The sequence below is a fragment of the Salvelinus sp. IW2-2015 genome, linkage group LG21, assembly GCF_002910315.2.
Source record: "Salvelinus sp. IW2-2015 linkage group LG21, ASM291031v2, whole genome shotgun sequence".
Taxonomy (NCBI): domain Eukaryota; kingdom Metazoa; phylum Chordata; class Actinopteri; order Salmoniformes; family Salmonidae; genus Salvelinus; species Salvelinus sp. IW2-2015.
In genome coordinates this window covers 4,494,136-4,521,321 of record NC_036861.1, presented here as the reverse complement: position 1 = coordinate 4,521,321, position 27,186 = coordinate 4,494,136, and the positions used below count along the sequence as shown (strand labels likewise).

Here is a 27,186-nt window from a genome sequence, read left to right as displayed (position 1 = left end):
CTAGTTGCAGGCAAGCATGTGCAAAAGGCGGTATTGAATGTGTCACTTTGATTGCTCCCATTTGTCTCTCGACCGGTGCGCCTACGATATAAACGTTCATTTGCTAGGTTGTAGCAACCTCATGACGGGTATAGGGCGAATTCGATTATCATGTAGTAGCCAAAACCTATTGATGTTACACTGAGCTAGGTGAATGGAATATGAATGACAGTCATCCATGCTGTAGGCCAGGGTGAATTACGAAAAAGTGGGACATTTTCTTGCATTTCTGTCTTCTGTAACCTCTTTTGATGTCTAGCCAACATGTTAGCCAAATAAATGATACGATACAATGGTCATCCCTAGTATTACATGGCACTCACCACCACTGGCCTACACGTTCTATAAGGCATATGTTTCTGGGTGTGGAGTACACCTTGGAGGTTTGGCAATAAAGGTGATGTTGCTCATAGCTCTATGTTCCTTGGCCTGCGTGTAGAGATTTGGCAATAACCCATGACCTGAAGGAGTAGGCTATCTTTTCTTACAATGATTTATGGTACGCTCACACACACACACACCTATAGGTCAACACATGACTCAGATGGTAATGTAAAGGGAAATATTTACCCGAAGTGAAAGTGCTAAAAGAAGCAGGTTACTTCAATCCATAACCGTTGGCGTTGACATTTCTTAAGCAATTGAACATGATCGAATGGTGGGAATGTTGGAACAAAGTCGCCTTGGCAACGTTTCGTGTGTGCACAAAAGGATACGTGGGATGCTCATGTTCTCGAATGATATCACAGGTTTTAGTGCCCTCGAGCAACAGACCGAAGTAGTTACACAACAGTGTTCCTGCAAATTCCAGCTACGTACAGTACACAACTGTTAAAGACTGTTTTATTGGTCTAAGTGCAATAAAACTCAGCGGTACTATTCTAGACAATAATTCCCCCAATTGTGCATGTGCACGTCCCCCCCCCCCCCCCCTGTTTCCGGAGGTTTGGTTGGCTATTGACGCCCCAGAACCAGCAAACTCTGAGCTGTCAATAATGCCACCGAGGGGAGAAAATGACATTGAGGAAAGGTCAACACAACTGTCCCCAGCTTCCCAGCCCCATTACTGCCCTGGATCGATTTCATATCAACTCTCCCCTTCCATGAGCTGGGCCGGCAGGGTTCAGATCAACAACGGCAGAGATGAAACTATTGGAGCCAAATTGTTGCTGTTGTCATTTTTTCCCCCTGCCGAAAGGTTGTTTGAACGTCAACAAAGAGATGCCTCATTGCCATAGGCTTATTGTCTATCACCAATGATACAAAGCTTGTCATCACATGAATAATACTGCACTTCATTCATGTGCTTTGCTTATAAGACTGTGTCTTTCATTCTAAGGTCTTGATCCTGACTTAAACTGTCCCAAACTTTGAGGGGCTCAAAGGTGGCCAACCTGTACACTACAAAAACCGTTGTGGCTTTTTTGCCTGGTGATTAGGAAGTCATTCGCTATGTTTGCCATTTGGGCTACAGGCCATGTGCCATGACTAATGGAAGATGGATTTCCTTTACTTCAGTTCAATAGTGGGATCGCACAGGTCCACATTCTGCCTCTGTCGACCTGCTCCCGTTTTTGGATATCTGTTGACGGGGGGAGTTCATGTGAAAGCACAGAGGGCCCTTTTCCCTTTCCCCCCGGTTTGGTTGACTTGGTTAAAGAGCATAGTCACTCTCTTTGTGATGGCGAGGGAACTCGTTCTCAATGTTTGACAGTGACCAAGTGAAAACACCATCTGCTCCATCTCTCCGCTGATAGGGGAACTGAGATCGGACCATTTTGTATGGGGGGTGATGTCATAAGCATGTTTGGAGTTTGCATTCGTTTCCTCCGGTGTCAGTGGACCACCTGAGGCAACAGTGTGCTCGAATGGCGGAACCTGTACGTCTAAAGCGAACTTTTGGCGCAAAGTTCGCTTTAGCAGCGTCAATGGCAAGGCCCCACGTGAACGGTTTGACATGACTAGTTTAGCAGATATTAGATTTGGGCAGGTAAAAGGCAGTTCAGTTTACTGTAGCAAAGAAGTAGTTCTATTCCTAGTTATTCCCATCCCAATGTACAGTACATTTGCCCCAATAGAGGTTTGAAAATACTGTCCCAAAAAACTCCGAAGCTTCTTTTAGATGTGTAGTCTACAACTTTAAGACAATACCTTATCCAGTAGATGGACAATTTTCTCACTAACATACTCAGTCTTGATGCCCCATTGAGGACCAATCAACACTACCAACTGTCTTCTTTTCTAATAGATGATTGGATTTGATGTGATTGTGTGCGTGTTGTGTGTGTTTTGGGGGTTATAGGCAGATGAGGTAAGATTACGGAAGCCATATCACATCCTTTTCTTATCAGCGAAAGGATGTAGAGGTTGGAACAATTAGAGATTCTTCTATATTTTTTTTTATCCCTGGTGTGTCAGTTTGTTTTATTTTATTTGTTTATTTTGGCAGTAGGTTTGACAATGTGGTCATGGAACGGCTGTTTAGTTAACAATTACATTTCTGTACGTAAATATCTTTCGGGACGCAAAATGAAAAGTGCTGTTGAACTACAGTACCAGTCACTAGTTTGGACACTTATTTGGACTATTTTCTACATTTATAGAATAATAGTGAAGACATCAAAACTGAAATAACACATATGGAATCATCTAGTAAAGAAGTATCTCCTTTCCTATAGTAATAGTAGTAGTGGTGTTGTGTGTCTGGAGTATATTAATAAAGTGTGTGGCTGCACTCAGTCTGTAGTGCAACCACTAGGCATGTGGTCTGTAGCCACAGATTACATGCCTCTCATTTTCTATCCAATTTCAGCTGCCAGCCATACTATGACATCTTCATTCTGAATTTAGTATACCTTCCATATCAAAGTCCCGTAAATACTAGAGCGTACTATACTAATTGGAGATGTCTAGGGAGAGGAATGTCGTATAGTGAAGGGGCGAAACTGTGGTGTAGATATTGGAGGGGGAGAAGAGTAGACGGGGAGTCACATGCATATGTATTTATATTAAGAAGAAGAAAGATGAACACTGAGTTTTATTATAGTTAAGAGTTCACCTACCTTATGCCCAATCCACATTTTTTTATACACATATATATATATATAGTCAGTCAGAAGTTTACATACACTTAGGTTGGAGTCATTAAAACTCGTTTTTCAACCACTCCACTAATTTCTTGTTAACAAACTATAGTTTTGGCAAGTCGGTTAGGACATCTACTTTGTGCATGACACAAGTCATTGTTTACAGACAGATTATTTCACTTCTAATTCACTGTATCACAATTCCAGTGGTCAGAAGTTTACATACACTAAGTTGACAGTGCCTTTAAACAGAATTTTCTGGAAAATTCCAGAAAATGAAGTCATGGCTTTAGAAGCTTCTGATAGGCTAATTGACATAATTTGAGTACCTGTGGATGTATTTCAAGGCCCACCTTCAAACTCAGTACCTCTTTGCTTGACATCATGGGAAAATCAAAAGAAATCATCCAAGGCCTCAGAAACAAATTTGTAGACCTCCACAAGTCTGGTTCATCCTTGGGAGCAATTTCCAAATGCCTGAAGGTACCATGTTCATCTGTACAAACAATAGTACGCAAGTATAAACTCCATGGGACCACGCAGCCGTCATACTGCTCAGGAAGGAGACGCGTTCTGTCTCCTAGAGATGAGCGTACTTTGATGCGAAAAGTGCAAATCAATCTCAGAACAACCGCAAAGGACCTTGTGAAGATGCTGGAGGAAACAGGTACAAAAGTATCTATATCCACAGCAAAACGAGTCCTATAACGACAACCTGAAAGGCCGCTCAGCAAGGAAGAAGCCACTGCTCCAGACTACAATTTGCAACTGCACATGGGGACAAAGATCGTACTTTTTGGAGAAATGTCCTCTGGTCTGATGAAACAAAATTAGAACTGTTTGGCCATAATGACCATCGTTATGTTTGGAGGAAAAAGGGGGAGGCTTGCAAGCCGAAGAACACCATCCCAACCGTGAAGCACGGGGGTGGCAGTATCATGTTGTGGGGGTGCTTTGCTGCAGGAGGGACTGGTGCACTTCACAAAATAGATGGCTTCATGATGAGTAAAATTATGTGGATATATCGAAGCAACATCTCAAGATATCAGTCAGGAAGTTAAAGTGGTCACAAATGGGTCTTCCAAATGGACACTGACCCCAAGCATACTTCCAAAGTTGTGGCAGAACTGAAAAAGCGTGTGCGAGCAAGGAGGATTACAAATCTGACTCAGTTACACCAGCTCTGTCAGGAGGAATGGGCCAAAATTCACCCAACTTATTGTGGGAAGCTGGTGGAAGGCTACCCAAAACGTTTGACCCAAGTTAAACAATTGAAAGGCAATGCTAACAAACACGAATTGAGTGTATGTAAACTTCTGACCCACTGGGAATGGGTCAGAAGGGAAATAAAAGCTAAAATAAATAATTTTCTCTACTATTATTCTGACATTTCACATTCTTAAAATAAAGTGGTAATCCTAACTGACCTAAAACAGGGAATTTTTACTAGGATTAAATGTCAGGAATTGTGAAAAACTGAGTTTAAATGTATTTAGCTAAGGTGTATGTTAACTTCTGACTTCAACTGTATATAGTACCAGCTAAAAGTTTGGACACACCTACTCATTCAAGGGTTTTTCTTTATTTTTTACAATTTTCTACATTGTAGAATAATAGTGACGACATCAAAACTAAATAACATACATGGAATCATGTAGTAGCCATCCACACTCTTGGCGTTCTCTCAACCAGCTTCACCTGCAATGTTCAACTCTGGGTCTTCCTTTCCTGTGGCGGTCCTCACGAGTCAGTTTCATCATAGCGCTTGATGATTTTTGCGACTGTACTTGAAGAAACTTTCAACGTTTTTGAAACATTTTCCAGATTGACTGACCTTCATGTCTTAAAGTAATGATGGACTGTCATTTCTCTTTGCTTATTTGAACAGTTCTTACCATATTATGGACTTTTCCATATTCGGTGAAAGACCATCTTGTGAATACACAACTGATTGGCTCTAACACATTAAAAATGAAATAAATGGCACAAATTATTTTAACAAGGCACACCTGTTAATTGAAATGCATTCCAGGTGACACTCTTGGCATTCTGTAATTGTTGTTATTGTGAAGTGGTCTAGGAGCAACAACAGCTCAGCCGCGAAGTGGTAAGCCACACAATCTCACAGACCGGGACCGCCGAGTGGTGAAGTGCGCAGCGCGTAAAAATCATCTGTCCTCAGTTGCAACACTCACTACCGAGTTCCAAACTGTCTCTCTGTAAGCAACGTCGGCACAATAACTATTCGGCATGAAATACCATACGCAATTCCAAGCGTCGGCTGGAGTGGTGTAAATCTTGCCAACATTGGAAACGTGTTCTCTGGAGTGATGAATCACGCTTCACCAACCAGCAGTCCGACGGACGAATCTGGGTTTGGCGGATTCCAGGAGAACGCCACCTGCTCCAATGCATAGTGCCAATTGTAAAGTTTGGTGGAGAAGGAGTAATGTTATGGGGCTGTTTTTCATGGTTCGGGCTAGGCCTCTTAGTTCCATGAAGGGAAATCTTAACACTACAGCATACAGTGACATTTTAGACGATTCTGTGCTTCCAACTTTGTGGCAACAGTTTGGGGAATGCCTTTCAAGAAGAGTGGAGGCTGTTATAGCAGCAAAGGGGGGACCAACTCCATATTAATGCCCAGGATTTCGGAATGAGATGTATTTCAGGTGGGGCTAATGCCCCCCTCCCTGTACCGCCCCTGAATGAAATGAATGGGGGAGGGGCGTGAATAGACAGCTCGGCTAAGCGGAGGAGACGCAGTGCCTCCGAATAGTGCCAGACTAACGCATTTGGGGCACCTACACTCAGCCAAAAATAATACTTTTTTAGGGATTTTTTTTTGGGGGGGGGGGCTAACTTCATGCATTTTAACACATTTTGTCATGTGGCAGAGAGAAATGTGCATTTAAATGCATATTTTCTGCAACTTTGCACATTTTTCCATTGCTTATGACGCGTTCATATGCTATCTGGGGGGCCCCCGACCTCCAAGGGATGAATCAACCTGTTCTGAATATTGGGGGGCGGCATGTCTCCCCCAACCTCATATGGCAATTTCGCCTATGGAATGGAGAGTATATAGCCCTTCTTACATCAGCTGATATCTCAAAGTGCTGTACAGAAACCCTACCTAAAACCCCAAACAGCAAGCAATGCCGGTGTAGAAGCACGGTGGCTAGGAAGAACTCCCTAGAAAGGCCAAAACCTAAGAAGAAACCTAGAGAGGAACCAGGCTATGAGGAGTGGCCAGTCCTCTTCTGGCTGTGCCGGGTGGAGATTATAACAGAAAATGGCCAAGATGTTCAAATGTTCATAAATGACCAGCATGGTCAAATAATAATAATCACAGTAGTTGTCGAGGGTGCAGCAAGTCAGCACCTCCGGAGTAAATGTCAGTTGGCTTTTAGTTGGTTTTTCATAGCCGATCATTAAGAGTATCTCTACCGCTCCTGCTGTCTCTAGAGAGTMGAAAACAGCAGGTCTGGGACAGTTAGCAGATCTGGGACAGGTAGCACGTCCGGCGAACAGGCCAGGGTTCCATAGCCGTCGGCAGAACAGTTGAAACTGGAGCAGCAGCACGGCCAGGTGGACTGGGGACAGCAAGGAGTCATCATGCCAGGTAGTCCTGGGGCATGGTCCTAGGGCTCAGGTCCTCAGAGAGAGAGAATTAGAGAGAGCATACTTAAATTCACACAGGACACCGGATAAGACAGGAGAAGTACTCCAGATATAACAAACTGACCCTAGCCCCCTGACACATAAACTACTGCAGCATAAATACTGGAGGCTGAGACTGGAGGGGTCAGGAGACACTGTGGCCCCATCCGATGATACCCCCGGACAGGGCCAAACGGGAAGGATATAACCCCACCCACTTTGCCAAAGCACAGCCCCCACACCACTAGAGGGATATCTTCAACCACCAACTTACCATCCTGAGACAAGGCCGAGTATAGCCCACAAAGATCTCCGCCACGGCACAACCCAAGGGGGGGGGGGAAACCTAAGAGAAGACCCCACCATTAGCATACAATAACTCCATTGGTTTCAGTTCTGGTGGGACTGGCCTATTTTGGGCTTGAATATGAATATGTAGGACTTAACCCTACTTGTTTGTTAGGTCGATTTTTGATTGGGATAAATGATTCTATTTCATGTACAGTTGTCTATGAACCTCTGACCCTGATGGACCCATTGCTGCGCTGCTTTGCTTTGTCTGGTTCATCAAGTAACAGAACAGCCTCTTCTCCACACCTCAAACTCAAGGAAAGTATCCCATGACGTTAACTTAGTTACCGGCCGGCAACTTGTACAAAATCCTCATCACTAGATATGCTTGGGCCGTTTATGATGGCCTGTGATAGAGAAACAAGAGCTTGGAGGGGAAACTGATGACCTGTCCTGGATGGGAGCTGCCAGAGAGGAAAAAGGATAGGGAGAGGAAAGAAAAAGGACTATCGATCACCTATGTTCCTCTATTCTGAGCCGTGGATGACATCACCCCAGGTCTTTCACACCTACCTGTGGGTTGGGTTTGTACATTGTAAACCTTTTAACCTCCTTTTATGATCCTGACAAAGTTAGGACACTGGGCAAACACTCCTGATAAGAAGTCCAGTCAGAGCTGAATAATATTCAACCCACAAATTCTTCTGACCTGCTTGCTAGCGAGAGCCATGGAATGTACATGTTCTTTGCTCTCTGCTTTATACAATGTGCACAAACCTTTACTGATTGGCAGGTTGTTTCAGTTGCTTCAAATTCCTTTCGTGCTCAGTGAGGATCCTGTGTGTGAGAATAAGCCCACCCCTCCTGTGTGTTTAGGTAGTGGTGGACTTCTTAGGCCATGTTCCCCCGTTTCTCCCCTCCTTGACGGATGAGGATGGAGTGTGCTGTGTGCCACTGCCGGCAAATGCGGAATGGCTGCCGGGCGATGACTCATGCTCAACACACACACACACACACACACTCTCCACTCTCTCGCTCCCTCTGTCTCTCGCACACACACACAAGCGCCATCTGCTTGTCAAGGAGACTGAATCATACGGTACGTGGGGAAGCACTTTTGAGGAAACAGCCTGGAAATTAGGCACGGCTGCTGCTGCTTCCACCATGGTCAGACTGGTGATTGGGATGTTGCGTCGTTTCGCACACGCCGACCGTCTACCGATGGAGACCATGAGGAATTTGTGACCGTGGCCGCGGGGTGTAGGAGAGATGTCCGATTATAAAAGGCAAGCCGTCCGGTTTTTGTATTTCTGCTGCTTCCCTGGTTTCTGCTAGCCATGTCTTTCTGTGTCTACTCTGCGGTGTTCTCCTCCTCGCTCATATTCTGCTGGGTGGCTGTTGCTGGAGGGGCTGCTGCTCGTGACTACTGCTTGGTTAGGATACGGTTTTGTTTTGGCTGTGGCAGAACAGGTCGGATGAGCGAAGCAATGCTGCCACCTTTTACAGGGGAGATTTAGTGTTTCCGTAACGCCGGGGGCTCTCTCTGGCTCGTGCTCTCAGGGCTTTAGATGTGTAATCATAGGTGAGTACATTCGCTGGCACTCTGCGAGATTGTTCTGAATCGTCCATGTGGGCTCCATGTTCATGGATCTCAGGGAGACGGATCGTCAGCCTTGTTTGCAAAGACGGGCTTCAGTCAGACATTTTTCTTCCTTTTACCCGGGTTATTGGTCAAAACTCAATGGATATTCATTGTGTTTGGAAGTGCTGCCAGGGTATCTGGGATAATCATATGGTGTGTGTGTGTGTGACAGAGAAAAGATGTGGGAGAGAGGGGTGACCTCTGCAGAGGGAGAGGAATTACTCCCCCTCTTTAGTATGTACTATTATGGCCGCTGCATTCCAGGGGTGTCAACAAAAGCCGAGCTTATCGTGCTCTGGTGGTGGGTGGGCTGTGGAGTCATCATCCCTCATATGATATCAAAACTGCCTGTCCCTCAGTATTTGACAAAGAATTTACCATGTCTAGTGACACATACACCCAATTCATAAGCACTGGTGTATTTGTCTGGGATGATATATATATATATATATATAAGGGTTACAAATGGATTAATCAGCAGCAATCCATATATATGCATTTTCGCTTCTAGTTAGGTGTCCTTATTTCTCTGGTGTGCATTTCTCATGCTTCTTGGCATGGTAGGTACATGTCTGTGAGTTGGGCCTAGCTTGTCTGAGGGTGTATGTGTGGGAGTGTTAGTGGAGGTGTACCAGCACCCATGCTCTCTTCAAATGCCAGATGGACAGTTAGTTCACCATATTAAAACCCACGGGCACATAGACATCTTTCAACTGCTATGGACGTACAATTCCTGCCTAATATATCGTCAAATAGTTTGATCTGAGGTAGTGTGATGCACACAATTGTGCTGTACCCGTGGTATAGCAACGCTGATTCTTACAGGACTAGACTTGCCTCAGTATCCCTTTGAGAGGCCCTGATGACTAGAAAGACACATGTAAATGTGCATGAGGAGTAGTGTGAGGGTGAGATTAGGGAAGTGACAGGTTGAAGAACAATGGAGATTTAGACGGTCATTACCTTTTTGTAAATCTGCATTCTTCATATCTGGTTTCGGGGGCAGCTGCTTGAATAGCTGATATTTGGTACCCTTTTTCAGCAGCTTGACGATATCATTTGAAATACTATGGCATGGAAAGCCATACCACTGCTAATGGAAGTTCTTCTTAATAGCTGTGTTTTAATTGGTGCCGGTTTGTGTCTGTTCAAATATGGCAGAAGGTGAGGGGGTGATGCAGAGTACGTTCGCGGACTAATTTCACAGCGCAGATGTACGCGTGACTCATAATTCTCGGGGGGGGTTTTTGTTCACAAAAAGGGGTTTCGTCCTATGGCCGTATGCAAATATGTAGGTTTCATTTGTATCAGTAGTTTTGTTTTGTTGTGTTTGCACTGCAAAGCAGGTCCACGATTGTGACCTCGTCACCTCATGTTTCAGGGTGATAATCCACGGCCCCATGTTGCAAGGATCTGTACACAAGTCCTGGAAGCTAAAAATGTCCCAGTTATTCCATGTCCTGCATAGTCACCAGACATGTCACCCATTGAGCATGTTTGGGATGCTCTGGATCGACGCGTACGACAGCGTGTTCCAGTTCCCGCCAATATTCAGCAACTTCACACAGCCATTGAAGAGGAGCGGGACCACATTCCACAGGCCACAACAGCCTGATCAACTCTGTGCGAAGGAGATGTGTCGCGCTGCGTGAGGCAAATAGTGGTCACACCAAATACTAACTGGTTTTCTGATCCACACCCCTGCTTTTTTCTAAGGTACAGTATCTGTTGTCCAACAGATGCATATCTGTATTCCCAGTCATGTGAAATCCATAGATTAGGGCCTAATGAATTTATTTCAGTTGACTGATTTCTTTATATGAACTGCAACTCAGTAAATTCTTTGAAATTGTTGTATTTATATTTTTGTTCAAAAATATAAATGCAACATGCAACAATTGCAACGATTTTAGTGAGTTACAGTTCATATAAGGAAATTAGTGAATTGAAATAAATAAATTAGGCCCTAATCTATGGATTTCACATTAATGGGCAGGGGCACAGCCATGGGAGGGCATAGGCCCACCCACTTGGGCACCAGGCCTGTCAGAATTAGTTTTTTCCCCACAAAGGGCTTTATTACAGACATAAATACTCCTCAGTTTCATCAGCTGTCCGGGTGGCTGGACACAAATGATCCCGCAGGGGAAGAAGCCGAGTGTGGAGGTCCTGGGCTGGCTTGGTTACACATGGTCTGTGGTTGTGAGGCCGGTTGGACGTACTGCCAAATTTTCTAAAACAACGTTGGCTTATGGTAGGGAAATTAATATTCAATTCTCTACCAGCTTTGGTGGACATTCCTGCCAATTGCACGCTCTCTCAGCTTGAGACATCTGTGGTATTGTTGTGTGACAAAACTGCACATTTTAGTGGTATTTTATTTCCCCCAGCACAAGGTCCACCTGTGTAATGATCATGCTGTTTAATCAACTTCATATGCCACACTTGTCAGGTGGATGGGTTATCTTGGCAAAGGATAATGCTCACTAACAGGGATGTAAACCCATTTGTGCACAACATTTGAGAGAAATAAGCTTTTTGTGCGTAACAAACATTTCTAGCATCTTTTATTTCAGCTCATGAAACATGGGACCAACACTTTACATGTTGCGTTTATATTTTTTTTCAGTGTAGTATATTCAGTGTATAACACATCTCCAGGCTGCGTACGGGCTATTTGACCAAGAAGGAGAGTGATGGAGTGCTGCATCAGATGACCTGGCCTCCACAATCACCCGACCTCAACCCAATTGAGATGGTTTGGGATGAGTTGGACCGCAGAGTGAAGGAAAAGCATTTCTCATGAAGCTGGTTGAGAGAATACCAAGAGTGTGCAAAGCTGTCATCAAGGCAAAGGGTGGCTACTTTAAAGAATCTAAAATATATTTAGATTTGTATAACACTTTTTGGGGGGGTTACTGCATGATTCCATATGTGTTATTTCATATTTTTGATGTAGAAAATAGTCAAAATAAAGAAAAACCCTTGAATGTGTAGGTGTGTCCAAACCTTTGACTGGTACTGTGTGTATGTATGTATAGTTGAAGTCGGAAGTTTACATACACCTTAGCCAAATACATTTAAACTCAGTTTTTCACAATTCCTGACATTTAATCCTCTAAAAAAATTCCCTTTTTTAGGTCAGTTAGGATTACCACTTTATTTTAAGAATGTGAAATGTCAGAATAATAGTAGAGAGAATGATTTAAGCTTTTATTTCTTTCATCACATTCCCAGTGGGTCAGAAGTTTACATACACTCAATTAGTATTTGGTAGCATTGTCTTTAAATTGTTTAACTTCGGTCAAATGTTTTGGGTAGCCTTCCACAAGCTTCCCACTATAAGTTGGGTGAATTCTGACCCATTCCTCCCGGCAGAACTGGTGTAACTGAGTCAGGTTTGTAGTCCTCCTTGCTCGCACACGCTTTTTCAGTTCAGCCCACAAATTTTCTATAGGATTGAGGATTCAGGACTTTGTAATGGCCACTCCAATACCTTGACTTTGTTGTCCTTAAGTCATTTTGCCACAACTTTGGAAGTATGCTTGGGGTCATTGTCCATTTGGAAGAACCATTTGTGACCAAGCTTTAACTTCCTGACTGATGTCTTGAGATGTTGCTTCAATATATCCACATAATTTTCCTCCCTCATGATGCCATCTATTTTGTGAAGTGCACCAGTCCCTCCTGCAGCAAAGCACCCCCACAACATGATGCTGCCACCCCCATGCTTCACGGTTGGGATGGTGTTCTCCGGCTTGCAAGTCTCCCCCTTTTTCCTCCTAACATAATGGCCAAAGGGTTTCATCAGACCAGAGAACATTTCTCCAAAAAGTCCGATCTTTGTCCCCATGTGCAGTTGCACACCGTAGTCTGGCTTTTTTTATGGCGGTTTTGGAGCAGTGACTTCTTGCTGAGCGGCCTTTCCGGTTATGTCGATATAGGACTCGTTTTTTATTTATTTACCTTTGACTAGGCAAGTCAGTTAAGAACAAATTCTTATTTTCAATGACGGCCTAGTGGGTTAACTGCCTTGTTTAGGGGCAGAACAACATATTTTTACCTTGTCAGCTTGGGGATTCGATCTTGCAACCTTTCGGTTCCAAGTCCAATGCTCCAACCACTAGGCTACCTGCCGTTTTACTGTGGATATAGATACTTTTGTACCTGTTTCCTCCAGCATCTTCACAAGGTCCTTTGCTGCTGTTCTGGGATTGATTTGCACTTTTCGCACCAAAGTACATTCATCTCTAGGAGACAGAACGCGTCTCCTTCCTGAGCGGTATGACAGTTGCATGGTCCCATGGTGTTTATACTTGCGTACTATTGTTTGTACAGATGAATGTGGTACCTTCAGGCATTTGGAAATTGCTCCCAAGGATGAACCAGACTTGTGGAAGTCTACCATTTTCTTTCTAAGGTCTTGGCTGATTTCTTTTGATTTTCCCATGATGTCAAGTAGAGAGGCACTGAGTTTGAAGGTAGGCCTTGAAATACATCCACAGGTACACCTCCAATTGACTCAAATGATGTCAATTAGCCCATCAGAAGCTTCTAAAGCCATGACATAATTTTCTGGAATTTTCCAAGCTGTTTAAAAAGGCACAGTCAACTTAGTGTATGTAAACTTCTGGTCATCTGGAATTGTGATACAGTGAATTAGAAGTGAAATAATCTGTCTGTAAACAATGACGTGTGTCATGTACAAAGTAGATGTCCTAACCGACTTGCCAAAACTATAGTTTGTTAACAAGAAATTAGTGGAGTGGTTGAAAAACAAGTTTTAATGACTCCAACCTAAGTGTATGTAAACTTACAACTTCAACTGTGTGTGTGTACACACACTACTGTTCAAAAGTTTGGGGTCACTTAGAAATGTCCTTGTTTTGAAAGAAAAGCAACGAAAAAAAGTGGCCAGTAAAATAACATCAAATTGATCAGAAATACAGTGTCAACATTGTTAATGTTGTAAATGACTAGCTGGAAAAGGCAGATTATTTTTTAATGGAATATCTACAATATCTACAGGCCAGTTTTATTGCTTCTTTAATCAGAACAACAGTTTTCAGCTGTGCTAACATAATTGCAAAAGGTTTTTCAAATTATCAATTAGCCTTTTTAAAATGATAAACTTGGATTAGCTAACACAGCGTGCCACTGGAACACAGGAGTGATGGTTGCTGATAATGGGCCTCCGTACGCCTATGTAGATAGTCCATAAAAAAATCAGCCGTTTCCAGCTACAATAGTCATTTACAACATTAACAATGTCTACACTGTATTTCAGATCAATTTGATGTTATTTTACRGGCCACTTTTTTTCGTTGCTTTTCTTTCATAAACAAGGACATTTCTAAGTGACCCCAAACTTTTGAACGGTTGCGTGTGTATGTGTGAGCACCTGCTCTACAATTCCACTGTCCCTCTTTCCCATGCTTAACTGACCGACCCCAAACTTTCTCCCTCTCGCAACCATACAGCGACAGCTACATTGTGCGCGTCAAAGCGGTGGTCATGACCCGGGACGACTCGAGTGGCGGCTGGCTGGCCCAGGACGGTGGGTGCCTCAGCCGTGTGGGCGTGTGCAAGGTGCTGTCGGCCGAGCTGCTGGACCGAAGCAGCTTCCTCATCCACGGCGAGCGCCTCAAAGACAAACAGGTGAAGACCCAGCTAGCACTCAGACCCAAATCCTGAATTGTTACAGTAACAATTAGCTCACTAGCTTCCGAAGTAAAAGAAGTGCCGTTGGTAACGTGGGATCGAATCCCGTCCAGGGCAGACGAGGGCCGATTCTGTCGCACACATTTAGAATGCATTCACAAATCCTTAATTGTCACCAATTAACGTTTTTCGGGAACGTTCATGTCACCCAAATGTGTTTGTCAGATATCGGTCCTCAGCTTTTTTTCTCTGTTGCTCTTTCTGTTCCTTTTATAGATAATTCAGGTAGATCATACTTTGTTCGGAGCATGGTTTGGTTTATAGTCCATTCAAACGTGTGCCTCCTCCCAGGTGATTCTGGAATGCTTCCTGAAGAAGGATCTGGTGTACACCAAGGCCACGCCCACATTTCACCACTGGAAAGTGGACAACAAGAAGTGTGGTTTGACGTTCCAGAGCCCGGCCGACGCACGCGCCTTCGACCGTGGGGTCAGGAAAGCCATGGAGGACCTGACGGAAGGTACGGGAGGGGAAGGCGAAGACTATGAGGGCTGTATCTCAATGCTCTTGAACGGTATACGTCCTTTTATAGCCACTGATAGGTGGATTGGTAACCACCGTGTTGGTTTAACTTATCAAATGCGTTCAGATCATCATAGTAAGAAAAGGAAGATGTTTGATGCTATACGGGGATGTGGAAGTCCAGCTGAAGCTTTGCAGGTTACTCACTCTTGGCTCGTTCTGCCATCTTTGTTTTCCAGGATCTACCACCTCCTCTTCGACCATCCAGAACGAGGCCGAGTTGGGCGACGATGATGTTTTCACTGTGAGTTCCTCTCTTGTAGTTTTAAACACCAGCACGTTCAGGGACATTATGAACACTTGAGAGAATCCAAGTTTGTCTTTTTTTGGTTAGGGTCAGGATTTTAGTCCCACCCAAAACTCAACGGAGACTAGATGGTATGTTTCCCATCTATGGTCATGGCTGTCCACTTGCATGTTGGACTCCGTATTGTTTCCGTCTGCAAGATCACCCCTAGTCTGTGCTTGGTCAGACTTCTCTCTCGCCTTCACTTATAGTCTTTTTTCTTTTTTGAAGTACGTGTGAAGATTTCCCCCAAAAGCGGGGAAGGCAGTTATTTTTGTTTGGCCCATTTCGGGAAGAGATGGCCCTTTGTTTTTGAGCAGGAGATGGCTGGTGTGATAGTAACAGGCGGGTGGAGGGAGAGTAGGAGGAGGAAGAGAGAGGAGGGGTGAGGGGTAGGTATCCTGTAGTGTTTTGACCAGACTCCTCTGCCGCTTGACATTTTGGTTTGTCGCCGTCACAGGAGATGAGGTGCAGCAGGCGGGGGTCGCGAGGTCTCTTCCTGCCCACCCCCCTTTCCTCCTCCCACTCCACCTCTAAAACTATCATTAGCAGCTGCTTCCTAGCAAACTGCCTCTGTGATTTAACACCATGGGAGGGGAGGGGGGAAGAAGGGGAGGACTGAGAGAAGGGAACGCCTTGTGTTCCTCTCTCTCTCTCTCTCTCTCTCTCTCTCTCACTCATATGTTGAACAGTCTGGAGAGAGCTGGGGGTTTTTGGCCAGCCCTCTTGGAAGAGGGAGTTACTGTGCATGTGTGCACACTGATGCTTCCTTCAGCTGTGTTTTGACTTGCCTCCGTTGTGGATTTCTGCAGATGGATGTTTTTGTTAGCCAGCAATTGTGCACCGAAGCAAACATCTAAATAACTTTGTTTGCGAATGCTCGAGATGATTAAACATGCTAATTTACTCGAGTGCAGAAGCTGTGAAACGGCATGTGGCTAGCATAGTTCAGGTTCCCAAGCTACCAGCTTTGACACATTAGACAAGATGGGCCACTTCCATCTATTTAAGATCTCTTTAAGGGCTCCCGAGTGGCGCAGTGGTCTAAGGCACTGCATATCAGTGCTAGAGGCGTCACCTACAGACCCTGGTTCGATTCCAGGCTGTATCACAACCGACTGTGATTGGGAGTCCCAGGGTGGCGCACAATTGGACCATCATCGTTAGGGTTTGTCCGGGGTAGGCCGTCGTTGTAAATAACAATTTGTTCTTAACGGACTTGTCTATAAAAAAGATTGTTGGAATACCCGCCCGTATGTCCATTACGCGCAAGACGCGTGGTGGCCGTAGAAATAATTTCAGTGACCTATTTCAAAAACAACTTGTGTATCTCTAACACTTTGATATCAGTGAGATGGGCACATAAAGTACTTACAGAATCTAATAACACAGTGCGTTCAGAAAGTATTCAGACCCCTTGAGTTTTTCCACATTTTGTTACGTTACAGCCTTATTCTAAAATGGATTAAAATGTTTTTTTCCCCCTTATCAATCTACACACAATACCCCATAATGACAAAGCAAAAACTGGTTTTTAGACACTTTTGCTAATTTATTAAAAATAAAAAAACGGATAATTTACATAAGTAATTCAGTCCTTTTACTCAGTACTTTGTTGAAGCACCTTTTGGCAGCAATTACAGCCTTGAGTCTTGGGTATGACGCTACAAGCATGGCACACCTGTATTTGGGGAGTTTGTCCCATTCTTCTCTGCAGATCCTCTCAAGCTCTGTCAGGTTGGATGGGAAGCGTCTCTGCACAGCTATTTTCAGGTCTCTCCAGAGATGTTCGATCGGGTTCAAGTCCAGGCTCTGGCTGGGCCACTCAAAGACATTCGGAGACTTGTCCCGAAGCCACTCCTGCGTTGTCTTGCTTTGTCATTATGGGTTATTGTAGATTGATGAGGGGAGAAAAAGTAATTGAATCAATTTTAGAATAAGGCTGTAGCGTAACAAAATGTAGAAAAAGTGAAGGGGTCTGAATACTTTCCGAATGCACTGTAGATAAATGCACAAAACAGTTTTCCCCGTGCATTGTGTTCTTAAAAATAGATTTTTGTTTCCATACAAGTACTCGAAAATAAATCATGCGAATACTCGAACAGTCAAAACATTTCAAATACCCATCCCTACCCAGAGCTAGCTAGAATCTGGCCACCTCTGATAGTTCATCAGATCATTGCCCTGAATGCCAGTTCCGTTCCTGGCATGGATAACATGAAAACCTCACACAAGGCATCAGTAGCATCAGTCCAGTAAGGCATACATTTCTGCACAGCTATAACTGCAGTGTGTGTTGCTGTTATATCACAGGGTTTTGAATAGGCCTAATTTCCAGGGAGGAGAGAGCGAGGGAGATTGTACATGAGTCATAGTGTTGCATCTGCAGTGGAGGCCTCTGCCTGGTAGCCTCCATCCCAACCGCTGCTGCTGCCTGACCCACTGTAATGTACCCAACCTACACACAGTTAGCTATCCTAGCAGACATGCTAACCCTTTACTACCACTGTACTCTGACTACACACTGTTAGCTAGCCTAGCGGACATGCTAATATGTTACTTATTTATCAAGCAGACACACTAACACTTAAAGGGACACTGACATTTTGAGATTTAGGTTTTTCTACTTACCCAAAGTCGCTGCGTGCAGTTTGGAGATGATTGACGTAAGCATATCGCTAGTTTAGGGCAAAGTCGAAGGTGCATAAAGATGTCGGAATTCAGATATGACGTCATGGTTTTAACACTGTCCACGGAGCTTTTAAACTACGGTGCGCAACATGGTTCAATGTGTCAATATATCAGCACGGAACTTTTTCAAGTTTTTGATATTGCCAGTGTCTTGGAGCTTAAATTGGGATCATGTATACTGTGCTTATGACGATACAAAAAAAGAGTAGGCCTAACACAGAGCAAACTTGGTAAACAAGGCATTTGTGGTAAGTGCATGGATCTTTTATACACCTTCGCCATTCCTGGAAGTGTCCCATTACAGTAGCCAGCTCCTCTCAAAAGCATGGAAATAGACTTTAGAACTGAACCAAAGCTGGGTGGTTGGTCATTTAGTCTTACAAAAAGCTGTAAACAATATTTTATACATTTGGTTATTTTACTGATAATCATAAGAAACGTGATTCTATCCACTTCTCTGTCCCGTTGTCACATAGAGATGTATAGATATCAGAACATTGTATGATTACCATTGTGGTGTCTGTGAGCGCCATTGAGACCGATACAACTTTGCGATCGCTATAGATCTTTGTGACAACGGGAAAGAGAACGACGTGGATAGAAGATCAGTCAAAGGAACACATTTACTATGTTTAGCTTTGTAAGACTATACGTGTTGGAGCAGTTGGAAGATCTATTTCCCTGCTTTAGAAAAATGACCTAAATCTAGAAATCTCGCAGTGTCCCTTTACGCTAGCAGACATGCTAACACATAACTAAACATGATGCTGACAAGACTACCAAGCTCAAGAGAAAAGCCGCTACTAAAGAACACAACTAAGAAATGGTTAAGTACTACACTACTACTAAAATAAACTGAGATGGGCCTTCACTACTACACAACTTTATCCACTCAACATTAATAATAGCAGCCTGATGATACTGGGCTAATGAATCCGTCCATTGTAACTCATTTGCTTTCCTCTTGTCTGGTGTACCTAACCTTTGTGCTAAATCTGATAGTGATGGGAAGTCCAGGTCCTTACACTCGCTTCCCCTCTTTCTCTTCCTTTTTTGCCTCCTTCTCCCTTCCGATGGCATCAAAGCGGGAAAAGGGCCTAGCGTGTCGTTTCRACAGGATGTCCAGTCGGAGGGAAGAGGGCCCGTCAGTAATCCGTCACTGCCTCCCTGTTTACATAGCTGGCCCTACTTAGAAAAAGCAGGTCCGCGCAAGGGAACGCTTCAATCCGCCTCGGTTTGCAGGCCCCCCCCCCCCCCCCTGTTTATTTTATTTTATCTTGGAATCTAGCCTCATTCCCCTGTGGCCCAGAGAGCTAGCCTGAAGGAGGGGAAGGTCACATTGTATTAGATAGGATCTGTCTTTTTGAAAGCCTGAGGGAACTGAAGTCCGGGACAGATGGAGGAGAGAGGACAATGACAAATGACCTTACCCCCCCCCCCCCCCCCAGGCGCTAGAACAATATTAGTCAAGAGTAAATAAGACACTCCCTGGGATGATGCAATACTTCTCCTCTTTTTTGAAGGTCTGGTGTGACTGGTGAGATTTGGACAGACTGTTGGAATGTCCTCCTTTGGGGCTTGTGGGGGATGTTTAACAAGGGTGCAGGAGGGTCAAACGCCTCACACTGTGTGTGTGTGTGTGTGTGTGTGTAGTCTTACCCTTTTGGACATCAGGGTCTTTTGAATGGGCTGCTGGTGAGTAGACTGTCCCACTCTGTAGTGTCGATGAGGCCGAGGGTAGTTTTAGAATCGCCAGCTGCCGCGAGTTCCATTCCTGTGTCTGGTCTGGAGGCTAAATTGATAATTAGCTCAGCCACAAATACACCCCTCCCCAACCACAAAAATCATTCCAAGCACAGGAACACACATGCACACACACTTACAAATATATCCCTTACATATGCGCACACACACAAACACACTCACAATTAGACCTGTCGCACACATCCCCCAACCGGCCCCACAGTAATCACACTTAGCACAACACACAGCTCCTACCATTTGGCTTTTCCTGTGCTTAGGGCACAGTGGCTAGAAGCTGGCTTGTGCGTTTGTTACTCTGTTGTAATTACATCAAAGGGTCCTGCCCCCCACCAGATGCAGCCCCTTGCCTTAATCTCCAGTCTTTATTCACCTCCATTCACGCCCAACCAAGAGATGATGAAAATCTTCAAACAAGGCAGAGGTATGCCTTTGAAATCAGACGCTGCGCCACACACCTCTCACATCCCCCCCCCCCCCCCAAGCAACAAGCCTGGTGGACTTCCGTGGCTTTTGTGATGAACATGGGCAATTTAGCCCTTTTACATTCCAAAGGTCTTGCGCTATTAGTGCTCTAGAGCATTTCTTTCTCCCTCTATTATTTTTTTCCCCTCGAGAAAGCCCCGCTGTCGGAGTAAATATCTGAACAGGGTCTGTGTTTGTAATCATCTCCATCAGACGGGCCCCGGTTCGCCTCCTAAAGAACTTTTCTCAACCTTAACCAAGCTCTTGGCATCGCCCGAGGAAGGGATACCACTTTTTAGCTTTGGCCGGGCTCGCCGAAGCCCTCTATAAGCAAGAGAGTCTGTCTGTCCTATAAACCTGGGATTAAGAAACCAGAAACCGTCCAAAGTGAATGAGAGTGGACGAGAGAGGTGGCGCTCTCATTTTGAGATCATATGCCGTGGCCTGATTCCCTCTCGGATTCCCTCTCGTCTGATTACCGCAGCCGAGTGGTCCTCTGGCACGCAGTGTTGCGGTGAGGCGAACGAGGGAACCGAGTTAGCTCAAAAGCARGCCCCCCACATGAGAGGTGCCCCACGCCGGCCTCAACTGGTGACGCAATCGACCACACTTCTGGTCTTACTCGATGCTAAAGGGGCTGGAATCTCCTAGCTGGAATTAATTTAACCTACCCTCAATATAAAAAAAGGGAGTCTTCAGAACAATTTTTACCACTCTTTTGTTCTTGAAGGCATCATTTTTTGGGGGAGGCGTGGGGGGGTTGTTGTTTAATTGCATACAGAAGTAGAGAGATTTAGACTGAGCCATGGCACACTTTTACCTTAGCAACTGAGCACGTGCCATGTGCAGATCGGTTTGTTGGTCTCTGTGTAAAGGGCCGATGGGAGTCTGCTTCCCGCACGGGTTCTCGTGCCCAATCGAGGGTGTCGTTATCTCACCATCTCCAAAATTTGTGGTATCGTTCATTACATCGCTAAGCGTAGCCAAACACAATGTTCCAGAAAGCAGTGATGTTTTCTATTGTGAAGCTTGGTCGGATATTCCTTGTGTAGTCGTGGGTCGTGTTCATTAGACATCAAGCGGAAGAACATGGGCAAACGGGAGGGGCTATCTAAAGCTGTCCAATCAGAAATGCAAAACGTCTGTTGCGTGCCCTAATGAACAGGACCCTGCCCTGACTCGTGTTTGCTTTGGTCTTGTCTCAGAATGCCACCGACAGCTCGTCCAACTCCTCCCACTCCCAGAAGAAGGAGCCCCTGCAGCTGCAGACCCTGGCCCCGCCCAGCTTCTGCGAGCCGCGCCGCCACCACTGCATCCTGGGCCACTTCTACGACCAGCACCGACCCTCGGACCACTACTTCCTGGATCAGGTGGGTGGCTGGGGGATGACAGTGGCGAATGTGGGTCACCAAAACTTTGATCGTTAAAAAAAATTATATGTGTTGGAGCTAGGGGGTTGCGGCTATATTCTTTACTACAATGGGTAGGTGGGAGGGATAGAGGGAATGAGTGTTCTTGAAGCATAAACTATTTTGCTAGTGTGATGATGTATTTCAAGTTGGTCCTGGAAGTTACCTGCTTGTTGGAAGACATGTTTAGATGCCCCATGTTAGTTTTATAGACTGGTCTGTGTAGTTCTCATCTTTTTTTGCTCTCCTTCATCTCTGCAGTCGGTTCCCATGTTCCCACGCCACGTCAGCTTCCAGGTGGAGGAGGAGGAGATCGTGCGCATCAACCCTCGCGAGCGGACCTGGCTGACTGGGTACGAGGACTACCGGCACGCCACCGCCACGCGCGACAAGCTCATCCAGCACCCCGAGGACGCCGACGCCTACGTGCACTTCGCCAAGAGCGAGCCGCCCAAGCACGACTACACCTACCCTTACCCCCTGGGCCTTGATCCCCACCAGCATGCAAGAGACCCCAAGATAGGCTGCGTGGACCGACTTGGTGGGGGCGGCCTTATCGGGGGACACAGGGCGGTGGTCACAGCCCAGCCTCGCACCCTCCAGCTCAAGGGCAAGCGGCGGAAGGAAGACGGCGAGCGCTCGCGCTGCGTCTACTGCCGGGACATGTTCAACCACGAGGAGAACAGGCGCGGGCGGTGCCAGGAGGCGCCGGACCCAATCCAGACGTGCATCCACCGGGTCAGCTTCATGTGGTGCGCGGACAGCCTGCTCTACCACTGCATGTCGGACCCGGAGGGCGACTACTCGGACCCGTGCTCGTGCGACACCAGCGACGAGCGCTTCTGCCTGCGCTGGCTGGCCCTGGTTGGGCTGTCGCTGCTGGCCCCCTGCATGTGCTGCTATGCCCCCCTGCGCGCCTGCTACCGCTGCGGGGTGGCCTGCCACTGCTGCGGGGGCAAGCACAAAGCCGTGGGCTGAGGGCCAGGAGGGAGAGAGAGAGTGGAGAGTAGAACAGAGAACCATGGAAGGGACTGGACCGGAAGAGGGTGGCCCCGCTATTCTTTTGTTTTGAGTTTTTGTTTTCGCTGTTGTGTCTCTCGGCCAAATTCCAGATGGGAAAACAATTGGCTTGTCCCGATTCTTTTCTAAATGGAAATTTCTCTCGGTGGAAAGAAAGAGAAAAAATAAGTTTCCTAATGTTTTTTATTTTTTATTTTATTTTTTATAGGGGTACCCTGCCTACGGCTTCCACGTCCTTGCATTACAAAGACTAAAACAATGAATATTCATATATAAATATATATAAACAGGTACTTTATATTTTTACACTCATGTGTTTTAAAGGCTTGAATATTTTTATTTTTATCAGTGTTTTGTGTGAGGTCAGTGTGAGCGTTGTTTTTTGAGGGGGGCTCTCACTTTGTGTTCCCCTCGCATGGCTCACCACCAATCACAGATCAAGCTGGTTCCCGCCTGTAAAGCAGAGGCACTTAAATCAAGGGTGTGTCCTAAATGGTACCTTATTCCTTATAAAGTGCACTACTTTTGATCATAGCCCCATGGGCCCTTGTCTAATGTAGTGCAATATATAGGTAATACAGTGCCATGTGGGATGCAGCCCAACTGTGATCATGTCTGCCCCTCCCAGCCAATGAAACAAAAGGCAAACGTTTAACCAGTGTTTCCTCATTCTGCACCTTGACTACTCCTGACCTAGCCTGTTCCCAGATCAATTAGACCTGGGGCCAGGCTACCCCTGACTATAAAGATTTTTTTTAAATCAAATTAAACCTAATATCAATGAATGTCAGTGGAGACACACCAGGGGAAAAAACCTGAAAGTACCATTCTACTGCTTAGTCAAATTAGACTAAATGTATTGTGGATTCGACCCAGAACAAAATCTAAAATGGGTCAGGGGTACTTGACTATTGGATGGGGAAACTCTGCTTTAGACACTTAATCTGTAGGGTTGTTGTTGTGTGTCTGTGTGACTTCCTATGTGCAAAAGTCTGGAAAATGGAATGGGTAACAATGTATCCCAGATTGCTATTGTTGTGACTTCAACTAAAAGCCAAAATGACAAAATAAGCTGCAGCATTTATATAGAGTATCTAAATTAGTCCTTTTTTTTAAAGGTAATAATCCTCAATCAACTGTTTATTACTGTGGAGGAGAACTCGAGCCTTAGGTGACTTTTTATTCAGTTGATGTTTGATGATAATCTTTTGATATAGTTATTTATTTGCCTTGCTAAATTTAGACACCAGCCTAGGGGGTTAAGAGGAAAGGAACGGTCCCATTTGTAAACTAAACACAGCCAAGAGGGGAAGAGGAGGGTTTTTTGTCACCTTTTGAGATGGATGATGTCGTTGTCCACACTAGTGTCATTGGTGCTTTCTTTTGCCTTTCAAAAGGATACTCAACGAGGCTAACTGTCAGGGAATCGCTATCTATAGAGTTTTGCTAAACTTTAGCTCGAGAGAAAGACACACAGTTTTGATCTGGTCGTTCATCTTTCCCCACAAGGGTATAAGATTGTGGGTTCTCCAATGAAGGGACCTGCTAGCACACCTGATTCAACTAATCACCTAATCGTGTTCTTCAGTCTATACCATGATTAGCTGATACAGGTGCGTTACTGCAGGGCTGGAACGAAAGGCTGCACACCCAGTAGCTGTCCAAGACCAGAGTTGGAGACGTGTTTAATCTATTCTTCTGTAGTCCAATAACTCCCTCTCCCTGGTCTTTTACTCAGTATTACATTACAGCCAAGGGCAAGGGAGGAGGCTGTCTGTCAGCCAATCACATCAGTCAGGCAGATGGTGTCAAAATATATACACAAATAAAATGGACGCTACAGCATGCATATACATCAACATATGTACAGTTGAAGTCGGAAGTTTACATACACTTATGTTGGAGTCATTAAAACTCGTTTTTCAACCACTCCACTAATTTCTTGTTAACAACTATAGTTTTGGCAAGTCGGTTAGGACATCTACTTTGTGCATGACACAAGTAATTTCCCAACAATTGTTTACAGACAGATTATTTCACTTATTCACTGTATCACAATTCCAGTGGGTCAGAAGTTTACATACACTAAGTTGACTGTGCCTTTAAACAGCTTGGAAAATTCCAGAAAATTATGTCATGGCTTTAGAAGCTTCTGATGGGCTAATTGACATCATTTGAGTCAATTGGAGGTGTACCTGTGGATGTATTTCAAGGCCTAACTTCAAACTCAGTGCCTCTTTGCTTGACATCATGGGAAAATCAAAAGAAATCAGCCAAGACCTCAGGAAAAAAAATATTGTAGACCACAAGTCTGGTTCATCCTTGGGAGCAATTTCCAAACGCCTGAAGGTACCACATTCATCTGTACAAACAATAGTACGCAACTATAAACACCATGGGACCACGCAGCCGTCATACCACTCAGGAAGGAGACACGTTCTGTCTCCTAGAGATGAACGTGCGAAAAGTGCAAATCAATCCCAAAACAACAGCAAAGGACCTTATGAAGATGCTGGAGGAAACCGGTACAAAAGTATCTATATCCACAGTAAAACAAGTTCTATATCGACGACATCTGAAAGGCCGCTCAGCAAGGAAGAAGCCACTACTCCAAAACCGCCATAAAAATGCAAGACTACGGTTTGCAACTGCACATGGGGACAAAGATCGTACTTTTTGGAGAAATGTCCTCTGGTCTGATGAAACAAAATAGAACTGTTTGGCCATAATGACCATCGTTATGTTTGGAGGAAAAAGGGGGATGCTTGCAGGCCAAAGAGCACCATCCCAACCGTGAAGCACAGGGTGGCAGCATCATGTTGTGGGGGTGCTTTGCTGCAGGAGGGACTGGTGCACTTCACAAAATAGATGGCATCATGAGGGAGGAAAAGTGTGGATATATCGAAGCAACATCTCAAGACATCAGTCAGGAAGTTAAAGCTTGGTCGCAAATGGGTCTTCCAAATGAACAATGACCCCAAGCATACTRCCAAAGTTGTGGCAAAATGGCTTAAGGACAACAAGGTCAAGGTATTAGAGGGGCCATCACAAAGCCCAGACCTCAAGCCTATAGAAAATTCAGGAGGAATCACCCAACTTATTGTGGGAACCTTGTGGAAGGCTACCCAAAACGTTTGACCCAAGTTAAACAATTTAAAGACAATGCTACCAAATACTAATTGAGTGTATGTAAACTTCTGACCCACTGGAATTGTGATAGTGAATTATAAGTGAAATCTGTCTGTAAACAATTATTGGGAAAATGACTTGTGTCATGCACAAGGTAGATGTTCTAACCAACTTGCCAAAACTATAGTTTGTTAACAAGAAATTTGTGGAGTGGTTGAAAAACGAGTTTTAATGACTCCAACCTAAGTTGGACTTCAACTGTGTGTGTATATATATATATATGTATTGAAACAACAAAAACTAGCCTCAAATTCAAACCACCCTGTAACCTCACCTCGTGGGAGAAACATTGTTTGATTTTTCCCTGTAGAAAGCACAACACTAATCAGAAAAACCTTATGAACAATATGCGCAAATTGCTGTGAAGTACCCGGTCTCGAGTCGCATCAACGTGGCAGAAAATACATCTTATGCTATCTATCGCAATCATACATTAACTAATCGTCATAACCATTCGAGTTCCGAGCAATGTCTGGAGTTAAATGGGCGATGGCATCATGGCGTTGCGGGTTCTGTACGAAAGCTGTCGTTGTGTCCATGTCTTTCTCTGTACTCTCTCTCTCTGCCTTTCTTCCTTCCTTTTTTTTCTGCTGTGTGTTCCTGTTTGTCAGCTTTGCAATACTGTTGCCATTCATTGTAGAGAAGATCCTAGTTTTATTTTTCTATCTGTGGTAAAAGAAAAGTTAACCAAAAGCAGTTTGTCTGTTTTGGTGCGGTGTCTAATTCCTGCACACATTTAACTATTAAAGGAAAGTGCCTGAAGCATCCTCTTCATCTATCTCATGTATACTTAGTATTTGTTTATGTTTAAAGAAACAGTTAAATCGATTGTTTTCTGTTTTTTTTTTACAATCTAAGTTTTTACCTCTGTAAAAAAAAAAGCTAAAATATATATGATATATATAGATATATATATATATATCAAGTGTATGATGTACATTTTAAGTTCTATTTTTGTATTGTTTCCAATATGATCATCACGACTCTTTGCTTTTAAAAAGAAAAAATGAGAAAAGAGAAATTAACATCTGTATAAATGCCAATACATCATATGGAAACTAACAGAAGCATGGCCTGGATAGTAAGTACTTTTCCGTGTGTGCGTGTGTTCATTTCCACTGTATTTTACAGAGATGTGGTTTCGAGAGATTTAACCATGTTAGTGGCAACTCATACAGCCTGTACATTTATCCCACATACATAGCTTGTAGCCCAGCACTTCCCTGTGTTGCATCGGTCTTTTAGGAGCATTGCTGAGGGGGGCTGCTGATCGACCTCATGCTACTCGGCACTGTCCCATCCTGATGCAACACGGTAATCCATACATGGCCTGAGGGGGTGTGTGAGTGTTTGTTTGAGTATACGCATGTTCTCGATTAAAACACACATCTCTATCGTATG

General features: G+C 44.5%; 1 protein-coding gene across 2 annotated transcripts in view; it reads left to right on the top strand.

Moving 5' to 3' along the window:
- The window catches only part of LOC111982378 (sprouty-related, EVH1 domain-containing protein 2), a 30,625-nt gene extending 3,752 nt beyond the window's left edge, over positions 1-26,873 (top strand). Inside the window, exons 2-6 of one of the 2 annotated variants that reach the window (XM_024013936.2) lie at positions 14,202-14,379; positions 14,734-14,956; positions 15,144-15,208; positions 21,373-21,537; positions 21,838-26,873. In XM_024013936.2, coding sequence (XP_023869704.1) covers positions 14,202-14,379; positions 14,734-14,956; positions 15,144-15,208; positions 21,373-21,537; positions 21,838-22,554 — 1,348 coding nt within the window. In that variant the 3' untranslated portion in view covers positions 22,555-26,873. The remainder of the gene's footprint in view (positions 1-14,201; positions 14,380-14,733; positions 14,957-15,143; positions 15,209-21,372; positions 21,538-21,837) is intronic. The other variant, XM_024013937.2, reaches the window with a different exon arrangement.
- Positions 26,874-27,186: the final 313 nt, after the last annotated feature.